Source organism: Ursus arctos, unplaced genomic scaffold, assembly GCF_023065955.2.
Source record: "Ursus arctos isolate Adak ecotype North America unplaced genomic scaffold, UrsArc2.0 scaffold_12, whole genome shotgun sequence".
Classification (NCBI taxonomy): Eukaryota; Metazoa; Chordata; class Mammalia; order Carnivora; family Ursidae; genus Ursus; species Ursus arctos.
Genome location: NW_026622786.1, coordinates 7872262 through 7885052, shown reverse-complemented (window position 1 = coordinate 7885052; position 12791 = coordinate 7872262). Strand labels below are relative to the sequence as shown.

General features: G+C 42.8%; 1 protein-coding gene across 5 annotated transcripts in view; it reads right to left on the bottom strand.

Annotated features, from left to right (window-relative positions):
- Window positions 1-12791, bottom strand: part of TBX15 (T-box transcription factor 15) — a 119655-nt gene that overhangs the window by 37203 nt on the left and 69661 nt on the right. For all 5 annotated transcript variants that reach the window (XM_026483640.4, XM_048220286.2, XM_048220285.2 and 2 more), the window contains exon 6: window positions 8633-8697. In XM_026483640.4, the coding sequence (XP_026339425.1) occupies window positions 8633-8697 (65 nt within the window). The remainder of the gene's footprint in view (window positions 1-8632; window positions 8698-12791) is intronic.

Below are 12791 nucleotides of genomic sequence, written 5' to 3'. Positions count from 1 at the left end.
GTAGATTCCGATCATATTTATTATATAAATACATTATAGTGTGATGAACAAGTAATTCTTAGTATAATGCTTGGCTCATAATGAGCCTGTGTTCTAATTTGAGAAATATGGTTGGCATCATCAATCTCATTACCATCCGAGGGAAACCTAAATGACAATATATATAAATCATAAGGACAGGCCCTTCGTACATGTTTGCTGTTTTTCTGTCCTCAGTACTGCAATCTTTTTTCCCATAATTCATTGACTTTGATTCAAAATTTCTTGATTTTGGTTTCGGAGTTAAGATGGCGGAGGAGTAGGAGACACCGTTTTCAGCCGGTCCTCCGAGTCGAGCAGGATAGGTACCAGACCAGCCTAAACAACCATGGAACCAGCCTGAGACGCAGGAAGACGCATCTGGATCTCTACAAATGAACATCTCCAGCGCTGAGTATTGAGGTACGAAGCGGGGAGCCATGAAACTGTGCACAGATATCGGAAGATAAACAGAAGGGGGAGGGAGCCGCCGCGTTCGGGCGCCGGGAAGCGGTAGCCACTTGCACGGGAGAGCGGGCGGGCCTCACGGTCGGCACCCGCAAAACAGCAGACTGAGACCGTGAGCCGGGTGCGCGCGCCACCAGGCATCTCGCGGAACCCCGGAATCCCGGTGCGCTCACTGGATCCAGACTGAGACCGGGAGATCCGGGAGCGCGCGCGGGGCGGCTGGCGGCTGGCGGCATTAGAAACACAAAGGACAGAGACGCGCCGGCCCTGGAAGTGAGGGCTGGGACGCCGGGTGTGGGGCGCACATCCCGGGACGCTGCAGGGTTGAGCAGCACCAACAGTAACGGAGTTAAAGGGGCCAGAACATTAGTAGAGAACGGGCCGCAATCCTTCTGTTCCGTGACAGAGGCTGAAATTTGGCCGCTGCTGCTCTGACTCTCAGAAGAGGCACAGCAAACCGCCAGGGAAAGCCGCCAGAGAACAAAAGCCTAGAAATACCGGCTCAGGGAGTGCCCATCCCCATCCCCCCTCGCAGGAGACACGGAGACTCTACCCAAACAGGGCTGCCTGAGTATCGGCGCGGCAGGCCCCTCCCCCAGAAGGCAGGCTGAAAAATCAAGAAGCCCACAACCCGAGGCGCCTGGGTGGCGCAGTCATTGAGCGCCTGCCTTCGGCTTAGGGAGTGATCCCAGCGTTCTGGAAAGGAGTCCCTCATCGGGCTCCTCCGCTGGGAGCCTGCTTCTTCCTCTCCCACTCCCCTGCTTCTGTTCCCTCTCTCGCTGGTTGGCTGCCACATAAATAAATAAAATCTTTAAAGAAGAAGCCCACATCCCTAAGATCCCTATAAAACAAGGGGCACGGCCTGGGACCCAGTCAATAATTTGGGCTCTGGAAACCCCGCAACCTCTCTTCATCAGAATGACAAGAAGGAGAAGCCCCCCCCAGCAAAGAAAAGACAGTGAGACTGTGGCCTCTGCCACAGAAATAATGGATATGGATGTAACCAAATTATCAGAAATGGAATTCAGAGTAACGATGGTCAAAATGATGAGTAGAATTGAAAAAAGTATAAACGAAAAGGTTACTGAGAATATAGAATCCCTAAGGACAGAAATGAGAGCGAATCTGACAGAAATTAAAAATTCTATGAGCCAAATGCAGGCAAAACTAGAGGCTCTGACAGCCAGGGTCACAGAAGCAGAGGAACGGGTTAGTGAATTGGAGGATGGGTTAATAGAGGAAAAAATGAAAATAGAAGATGGTCTTAAAAAAATCCACGCCCACGAATGTAGGTTACGGGAGATTACTGACTCAATGAAACGATCCAATGTTAGAATCATCGGCATCCCCGAGGGGGTGGAGAAAAACAGAGGTCTAGAAGAGATATTTGAACAAATTGTAGCTGAAAACTTCCCTAATCTAGCAAGGGAAACAAACATTCGTGTCCAAGAGGCAGAGAGGACCCCTCCCAAGCTCAACCACGACAAACCTACGCCACGTCACATCATAGTGCATTTTGCAAATATTAGATGCAAGGATACAGTATTGAAAGCGGCCAGGGCAAAGAAATTTCTCACGTACCAAGGCAAAAGCATCAGAATTACGTCAGACCTGTCTACACAGACCTGGAATGAGAGAAAGGGTTGGGGGAGCATATTTAAAGCTCTTTCAGAGAAAAACATGCAGCCAAGGATCCTTTATCCAGCAAGACTGTCATTCAGAATTGATGGAGAAATAAAGACATTTCAGAATCGCCAGTCACTAACCAATTTTGTAACTACGAAACCAGCCCTACAGGAGATATTACGGGGGGTTCTATAAAAGTAAAAAGGCCCCAAGAGTGATACAGAACAGAAAGTCACAGCCAATACAAAAAAAGACTTTACTGGCAACATGGCAACATTAAAATCATATCTCTCAGTAATCAGTCTTAATGTAAATGGTTTGAACCATCCCATAAAGCGCCACAGGGTTGCAGATTGGATAAAAAGAAATGACCCATCCATTTGCTGTCTACAAGAGACTCATTTCAAACCCAAAGATGCATTCAGACTGAGAGTAAGGGGATGGAGTACCATCTTTCATGCAAATGGTCCTCAAAAGAAAGCTGGGGTAGCAATTCTCATATCAGATAAATTGGATTTTAAACTACAGACTATAGTTAGAGACGCAGAAGGGCACTATATTATTCTTAAGGGAAGTATTCAACAAGTGGATATGACAATTATAAATATATATGCCCCCAACAGGGGAGCAGCAAGATACACAAGCCAACTCTTATCCAGAATAAAGAGACATATAAATGAAAATACATTAATAGTAGGGGACCTCAACACTCCACTATCAGAAATAGACAGAACACCCTGGCAAAAACTAAGCAAAGAATCAAAGGCTTTGAATGCCATACTCGACGAGTTGGACCTCATAGATATATATAGAACACTACACCCCAGAACCAAAGAATACTCATTCTATTCTAATGCCCATGGAACATTCTCAAGAATAGACCATGTTCTGGGACACAAAACAGGTCTCAACCGATACCAAAAGATTGAAATTATCCCCTGCATATTCTCAGACCACAACGCTCTGAAATTGGAACTCAACCACAAGGAAAAATTTGGAAGAAACTCAAACACTTGGAGACTAAGAACCATCCTGCTCAGGAATGACTCGATAAACCAGGAAATCAAAAATCAAATTAAACAATTTATGGAGACCAATGAGAATGAAAATACAACAGTCCAAAACCTATGGGATACTGCAAAGGCAGTCCTAAGGGGGAAATACATAGCCATCCAAGCCTCACTCAAAAGAATAGAAAAATCTAAAATGCAGTTTTTATATTCTCACCTCAAGAAGCTGGAACAGCAACAGAGGGACAGGCCTAATCCACGCACGAGGAAGCAGTTGACCAAAATTAGAGCTGAAATCAATCAAGCAGAAACCAGAAGTACAGTAGAGCAGATCAACAGGACTAGAAGCTGGTTCTTGGAGAGAATCAATAAAATTGACAGACCACTGGCAAGACTTATCCAAAAGAAAAGAGAAAGGACCCAGATTATTAAAATTATGAATGAAAAAGGAGAGGTCACGACGAGCACCATTGAAATTGGAAGGATTATTAGAAATTTTTATCAACAGCTATATGCCAATAAACTAAGCAATCTGGAAGAGATGGAATCCTTCCTGGAAACCTATAAACTACCAAGATTGAAACCGGAAGAAATTGATTCCTTAAACAGGCCAATTAATTATGAAGAAATTGAGTCAGTGATAAACAACCTTCCAAATAACAAAACTCCAGGCCCGGACGGTTTTCCTGGGGAATTCTACCAAACATTCAAAGAAGAAATAATACCTATTCTCCTAAAGCTATTTCAAAAAATAGAAACAGAAGGAAAGCTACCAAACTCATTCTATGAGGCCAATATTACCTTGATCCCCAAACCAGGCAAAGACCCCCTCAAAAAGGAGAATTACAGACCGATTTCCCTAATGAATATGGACGCCAAAATCCTCAACAAGATACTTGCTAATAGAATCCAACAGTACATTAAAAGGATTATCCATCACGATCAAGTGGGATTCATCCCTGGGATGCAAGCGTGGTTCAATATTCGCAAATCAATCAGCGTGATACATCATATCAACAAGAAAGGACTCAGGAACCATATGATCCTCTCAATCGATGCCGAAAAAGCATTTGACAAAATACAGCATCCTTTCCTGATTAAAACGCTTCAGAGTGTAGGAATAGAAGGTACATTTCTCAATCTCATAAAAGCCATCTATGAAAAGCCTACTGCAAATATTATTCTCAATGGAGAAAAGCTGGAAGCCTTTCCCTTAAGATCAGGAACTCGACAAGGATGCCCACTCTCGCCACTATTATTCAACATAGTACTAGAAGTCCTTGCAACAGCAATCAGACGACAAAAAGGGATCAAAGGTATTCAAATTGGCAAAGAAGAAGTCAAAATGTCTCTCTTTGCAGATGACATGATACTCTATATGGAAAACCCAAAAGAAGCCACTCCCAAATTATTAGAAGTTATAGAGCAATTCAGTAACGTGGCAGGATACAAAATAAATGCTCAGAAATCAGTTGCATTTCTATACACGAATAACGAGACCGAAGAAAGAGAAATTAGGGAATCCATCCCATTTACAATAGCACCAAAAACCATACGTTACCTTGGAATTAACTTAACCAGAGACGTAAAGGACCTATATTCTAGAAACTATAAATCACTCTTGAAAGACATTGAGGAAGACATAAAAAGATGGAAAGATATTCCATGCTCATGGATCGGAAGAATTAACATAGTTAAAATGTCCATGCTACCCAGAGCAATCTACACTTTCAATGCTATCCCGATCAAAATACCAAGGACATTTTTCAAAGAACTGGAACAAACAGTCCTTAAATTTGTATGGAAACAGAAAAGGCCCCGAATCTCCAAGGAACTGTTGAAAAGGAAAAACAAAGCTGGGGGCATCACAATGCCGGATTTCGAGCTGTACTATAAAGCTGTGATCACAAAGACAGCATGGTACTGGCACAAAAACAGACACATAGACCAATGGAACAGAATAGAGAGCCCAGAAATGGACCCTCGGCTCTTTGGGCAACTAATATTTGATAAAGCAGGAAAAAACATCCGGTGGGAAAAAGACAGTCTCTTCAATAAATGGTGCTGGGAAAATTGGACAGCTACATGCAAAAGAATGAAACTTGACCACTATCTCACACCATACACAAAAATAAACTCCAAATGGATGAAAGACCTCAATGTGAGACAGGAATCTATCAAAATTCTAGAGGAGAACATAGGCAACAATCTCTACGACATCGGCCAAAGCAACCTTTTTCATGACACATCCCCAAAGGCAAGAGAAACAAAAGATAAAATGAATTTATGGGACTTCATCAAGATTAAAAGTTTCTGCACATCCAAGGAAACAGTCAGAAAAACTAAGAGGCAGCCCACGGAATGGGAGAATATATTTGCAAATGACACTACAGATAAAGGACTGGTATCCAAGATCTACAAAGAACTTCTCAAACTCAATACACGAGAAACAAATAAACAAATCAAAAAATGGGCAGAAGATATGAACAGACACTTTTCCAATGAAGACATACAAATGGCTAACAGACACATGAAAAAATGTTCAAAATCATTAGCCATCAAGGAAATTCAAATCAAAACCACACTGAGATACCACCTTACGCCAGTTAGAATGGCAAAAATAGACAAGGCAAGAAACAACAATTGTTGGAGAGGATGTGGAGAAAGGGGATCCCTCCTACATTGTTGGTGGGAATGCAAGTTGGTACAGCCACTCTGGAAAACAGTGTGGAGGTCCCTTAAAAAGTTAAAAATTGAGCTACCCTATGATCCAGCCATTGCACTACTGGGTATTTACCCCAAAGATACAGACGTAGTGAAGAGAAGGGCCATATGCACCCCAATGTTCATAGCAGCAATGTCCACAATAGCTAAATCGTGGAAGGAGCCGAGATGCCCTTCAACAGATGACTGGATTAAGAAGTTGTGGTCCATATATACAATGGAATATTACTCAGCTATCAGAAAGAACGAGTTCTCAACATTTGCTACAACATGGACGGCACTGGAGGAGATAATGCTAAGTGAAATAAGTCAAGCAGAGAAAGACAACTATCATATGATTTCTCTCATCTATGGAACATAAGAACTAGGATGATCAGTAGGGGAAGAAAGGGATAAAGAAAGGGGGGGTAATCAGAAGGGGGGATGAAACATGAGAGACTATGGACTATGAGAAACAAACTGAGGACTTCAGAGGGGAGGGGGGTGGGGGAATGGGATAGACCGGTGATGGGTAGTAAGGAGGGCACGTATTGCATGGTGCACTGGGTGTTATACACAACTAATGAATCATCGAGCCTTACATCGGAAACCGGGGATGTACTGTATGGTGACTAACATAATATAATAAAAAATCATTAAAAAAAAAAAAAATGAAAAAAAAAAAAAAATAAAAAAAAATAAAAAAATAAAACTGGAAAAAAAAAAAAAAAAAAAAAAAAAAAAAAAAAAAAAAAAAAAACAAAATTTCTTGATTTTTTTTTTTTTTATGGGGCACCTGGTGGCTCAGTCAGTTAGGGTTCTGACTCTTGCTCTCAGCTCAGGTCTTGACCTCAGGATCATGTGTTCAAGCCCCAACATGGAGCCTACTTAAGTATTTTTTTTTTAAATGATTTTTTATTATATTATGTTAGTCACCATACAGTACATCCCCGGTTTCCGATGTATTTTAAATATACAATAAGAGTTTCATAGTGAACTGCTTCCGTAGGGGATTAAAGACACACTTATGATGAGCACTGAGTAATATACAGAATTGTTGAATTGCTATATTGAACACCTGAAACTAATATAACACAGTATGTTAATTATAGTGGAATTTAAAACACAAATAAATATAACAAAATAAAAATTATTTTTAAAAAAACAAACAAATATTAAAAAAAAAAAAAAGAAGTGCTTCAGGGGGTTCTGGGTGGTGCAGTCAGTTAAGCACCTGACCCTTGATTTCAGCTCAGGTCACGATCTCAGGGTAATGAGACTGCACCCCACATTGGGCTCTGAGCTCAGTGAGGAGTCTGCTAAAGTTTTTCTCTCCCTCTTCTTCTGCCCTTCCCTGCCCTCACTCTCTCTCTCTCAAGTAAATAAATAAATCTTAAAAAAAAAAAAGAGAGAGAGAGAGAAGTGTTGCCATAAATAATTTTGTAAAGGAAATGATCACTACAGATGATTTTTAGCATAAATCTGGGTTCTACATGAGAGACTATGGGCTCTGGAAAACAGACTGAGGGCTTCAGAGGGGAGGGAGGTGGGGAATGGGATAGGCTGGTGATGGGTAGTAAGGAGGGCACGTATTGCATGGTGCACTGGGTGTTATACGCAAGTAATGAATCATGGAACTTTACATCAAAAACTAGGGATGTACTGTATGGTGACTAACATAATATAATAAAAAATATTATTAAAAAATAAAATAAATAAATAAATAAAATCTTTTTTAAAAATTAAATAAATCTGAGTTATAATAGAATGTGCTCTTATGTAGTTTATGAAGTGATTCTAAATATAATACTAGAGAGTTTATCTGAAAACTCTTGCAGAGAAAATAGCAAAGGTAACTCCTGACAGTCTGTGTCATTCAGATGTAAAGAAGTGCCCCCAAATGAGGAAAATGTCTGAACGCTAACGTAAATAGTTATTGCAAAGCCTACACACTTTACAAGACACACGTGTCACATTTGTGGTTTCAGTACGGTTTATATAAAGTGAGCTTTTCTGACCGAATAACCTTAGATAGATCTGTGTTCCCTAGCAACTTCAGTTCTCCCCCAGCTCTCTGGATAACAGATTTTAATTTTATGTAGGAAGGGCTGGAAAGAAAGGATTTAGAAAGAAGCAGAATTAACCAGAAAAGTGCCACAGCTGCTAAGCCCTCTTAGAACAAGGACAAATAGTCCTGCAAACGTCAGGGGTTCCTAAGAGTTTCCCTACATGACAACCTAATGATGATGCTGCAGCATCAACAAAGGTCGTGTTCTAGAAACTGTCTTTATAAGGCAGGCACCATCTCATATATTTGGGGAATATTTCTTAGGAGAAAAATGGCTAAATTTTTAACAAAGTTTTTAGCTAATCTTTAAGGTGCTAATTTTCTGATCATTTTTATTTGTCCACAGTTCCTCGTTTGATAATACAGAGTAAATGAGGTGTCACTGTAGGTGCTGTGGCCACCTAGAGTACTTAGCAGAAAAAGGAGCCATTTTTGATGATAATAAATCATCATAAAATCTGGTTTAAGTGACTGGATTACCAAGCATGACGTAGGGAGAAAAACACCATGAGGGATCTGATCTGGTGATAGCAAATATTGGAAAACTCAACCTTTTGGGAACAGCTTCTTGATTCTCGGGTCACCTATCCATCTCTCTTTGCTTGAGTCAGCACAGAGGCATAGCGTGCAAGTGTTCCCCAAAAAGCAGGAGCCAAAAGCCACCAAAGGTGCTTGGGGGGAGGGGATAACGTCGCGAAGAAAAGAAATGTCAGAGAGTCTCTTTCCCAATTATTCTTACCTGTTTCTTCCAGAATCTCTGAATCCTTTAGCAAAAGGGTTCCGATCAATTTTTAATCTGGTGATCTGGAAACAAAGAACATAAATTGTATTTATATTAACTGATTTATTTTTTGGTTGCTCCTGGAAAATTAACAAAAATCACTCTGTTCGTAACAGCTGTTGTTTTTATTTAGTTTCCTTGAAGTCTGAGATTTAAATGGAAGTTGATATAGGACTTGGGCCTGGCACCCAGATGTCTGACCCACCTGACCCACTTCTCCCTAAAACCTGAGGTTTTCCCAGTATGTGACTGTAAACTCTCTTCTGCTCACCTTTCTGGCCCCAAAAAAAGGTGATAAATCACATGCCTAGACATACAAAGGCACGGAAATAGAAAATTGGGCAATGGTCAAGTCCGTGGGACATGACACACAGGAAGCACTTGAAAAGCATTTGCTGAGTGAATGAGTAAGTGAGCAACTGAGTGAATAGTGAACAAATGGATTCAGTCAATCCAATCCAGTGGAATTGGACCCCCAACCTGCCTCAGCCCGAGAGAACCATGTAATTAACTAAACTTACATTTCACTTTAGTTGTCCCTTCCCTGCCCCTCGAGAGTGTTCATTTAATGACCTAAAATTGTCTTGTAAAAGACACTAAAAGTAGCTACACTTTTATCAAGTTTGTACCCAAAGGAAAATCTATAAACGAGGGACTCGGTGGGGCCGGCTACACCCCGTCTCCAAGGCTCACCAGCAAATCAGAAGACACGAACGACTGTGTGACCCAAGCTGGATGGGTCCCCAGGAGCCACCTGGCTCAACCTCCACTTAGAGCATAAGCCCCTCTATCACATCTTTTCTTAGCCCCCTCGCACTCAGCAAGGATTGTACACACCACGCCGTGCCCCCAGACTAGACCAAGCCTGACCAACAAGTTCCACATGTGTTCTTACGTTTCCATTTTCAGCCTTGGTCATGGGAGGCATTTTTGATATTTTTGTGTCTAAACCAGATGTTAATGACTCACTGTCTTCAAGCAACAGAGACTTCGGGGTGGGGGCAAGGGAGCTCAGGAAAGGAGGCAAGGCACTTTCAAGGGAAGGTGATTGTAGAAAGAAGGGAATCTCATTATTGAAGACCACCTTCCCATTTCTGATCATTGCAGAACTTATCACCAGGGTGGCTAACGTTATTTCTTATGTTGTGAATCTTTTCCAAGTCCCTCTTCCATCTCACTTAGTCAGAGTGGAATTTCCCAGTGCCGCAATCTTTAAAGGTCTTTAAAATGCAATGTGAGATTCTGACCAACAGACTCTGACTTGAAAGTACCAAAGTTAATTTTTTTTCCCCTAAAACATTCCTTGCCTCTAGAATGGCACACTAATAATGTAGCACTAATAATGCCGCAAAAGCAATTTTACATCTATTTTATAGCCCAGAGCAGGAGCCTGAAGCTTCGGCTCTCTAAAGTCGAGTGTCTGCCCTGTGGATATTGTATTGAGTTTAAAGACTGTCACTGCTTTTCTGTTTTTGACTTAAAATCCGTTCTTTCTTCCTCCATAATCCACAGCAATAAACCACACACCATATTTTCTTTTCAAGTTGGGGTTATAATATTTTATTTTCTCTTTCAAGTTGGCTTATCCTGTCCGGCTCATTTATGATAGGGGTTTCTGATATATGATTGTGCAGCCATGTTTTGGGGGCCTCCACAGACCCCTGTAAATAAAATGACATTCTATTTCATGGGCCTGGGAGAAAAGGTTGAAAACCTGCTTCCCACAGCTCATTCTATCTCAGGCCAAGAGGTCTGCGTGGAGATTTAATAGAAAAGTGCCACCAAATGTTAGGAAAAACAGCACCCCGGTACTTGTTTGAAAGCTTTTAATGTGAGATTTAGAGAGCTTTATGTAGTGTGGTTGTGTACTCATTATTTATTTATCAAGTACATTTGTGTGCAAAGCAAGGTGACAGGAGGCACAGGTGATGGTGATATATAGTCCATACAGGGCTTGTATTGCCTGGTTCCCCCCGCCCCAGAAGCTTACAATCTAGAAGAAAAAAGCAGACAAATACACTAATACATATACACTAACACGAAACGGGAATTGGTAAGGTTTGCAATAAAGGCAAATGAGAGCTTCAGAGGGAGCAGCGATGAGTTCCAAGTTGAAGGGCTCTGAGGTTTCACCTCAGAGACACCACATGAGCCAGGCCTCAAAGGATGTGTAGGACTTTAGTGAAAAGTGCAAAAAGGGGAGAAAGGAACAAGGGAAGCATTTCATAAGACATGGCCTACAGAAGCCAGAGCGTGGACGTAGAGAAGCATGACGGAATAAAGTGTACACGAGAAGCACCGAAAAGTCCAATTAGGCCAGAGCACAGAATATGGGAAGAGAGGCAGCCAGAGGCAGGACAGGCTGCCCTGAGACATATCACAGAAAGCCTTTATTGTCCTGCCTTGGCATTTACATACCCTATAGGCAGAAAGCGATTTTAGCAATGATCCCAGCTGATGCTCGTGCTGACAACTTGGGCGACGCCTACGAATCCCCAGGGTGACAAGGACAATAATTTGGAGGAATAAACCAAAGCATTCTCAACCTCAATAATCCATAGTTCTGTGATTCCCATATGAAGAGCCAGTCGGGTAGCATCAGCTCCTACTAGTATCTTGCATAACATAGAAAGGGGATGCAAATGACAGCAGGGGCACAAAACCTGCTGTCTTGTGGAAGACAAGGATGTGACATAAGGTGAATTCTTCGGGTTTTTTTTAAGATTTTATTTATTTATTTGATGGGCAGAGACAGCGAGAGAGGGAATACAAGCAGCAGGAGTGGGAGAGGGAGACGCAGACTCCCCACTGAGCAGGGAGCCCAATACTGGGCTTGATGCTGGACTTGATCCCGGGACCCTGGGATCATGACCTGAACCGAAGGCAGACACTTAACTACTAAGCCACCCAGGCGCCCCTTAAGGTGAATTCTTATCAAGTGGGAAAAGAAGTAAAAGATCTTCCCCTTCCCCCTCAGTGGAGTATGAAAAAAGAGGAAACAGATGAAAGAGAAGCAAGCAGGTCGACTTACATGTGCCTTAGCTCCCTACTCAAACCAAAATCCAGGGGTGCGGGTAGGGAGCTTCAGAGGCAAACTGGCAGGGCAAGCTCCACACATACTCAGGGCCGGCTGCATCAAAGTAAAAATGCCGCCTGGCCTGAGGAATCAGGAAGAGGACAAGTTAGCATCTCCATGCCTCCTGTCATCCTTCTGTGGTGGGCCAGGGACTTAGAGGTCCTCACATGCCATGACAGGGAAGGCAGGGTGACCCTAACACAGAGGCACTACAGCTTAGGCAGGAGCCCAACAGAGGACCTAGATGAGCCCTGAGGTGAGGCTGAACCAGCCAGGAAGGCCCAGGAGATCCAACTGAGGCAAAAACATGACAGCACAAGCTCAGCAGTCTTCTATCAGTAGAGCCTGTCTACACAAGGGACCCAAGGCCCAGACCAGACATGACAGTCACCAGCAGAGGCCAGCAAGGCCCACAGCAAGGGACCTACAAGCAACGACATGAGGACTCATAAGCCCCAGTGCCTCTGCCCCGCGCACACACCACACATCTAGAGGCCATCTGGAGTAGTGCGGGAGGCTCATTTGAATAGTTAATTTTCAACACTACTCCACAGTTAAGTTTATCAATTAGACACAAATATGGCTGTCAGTCTCCACCTCTCCACCTTCGACCAGAACACAGTCATCTTTTCACTAAACTACTCTACATAACCTTGGGACAAATCTCTCTTTTTCCACCCTTATCCCTGTCTGGTATACACAGCAACCAAAGTGATCTTGGTTAACACGTACGTGGACCGTGTCGTTCTCAGCAGTGGCTACCACTCTACTCAAAACTCAACCCAAACTCCTTGGCTGGCCTTGCAGGATCCCTGCCTGGCTATCCACCCCCACCCACACTCTTCTACACCTGGGCCACAGGCCCCGCCAAATTCAGCTGCTCTCAGTGCTGGAGTGTATCAAGTTCTTTCCCTGCTCAAGCCCCTCACACTCACTCCACCACCAGTCAAAAACAGAATGTTCTTTTCTGTGCCCTTCACACAGCTGATGCCTCGTCCTAAGTCTCAATCTAAACGTAACCTCCTGCGAGAGATCTTCCTT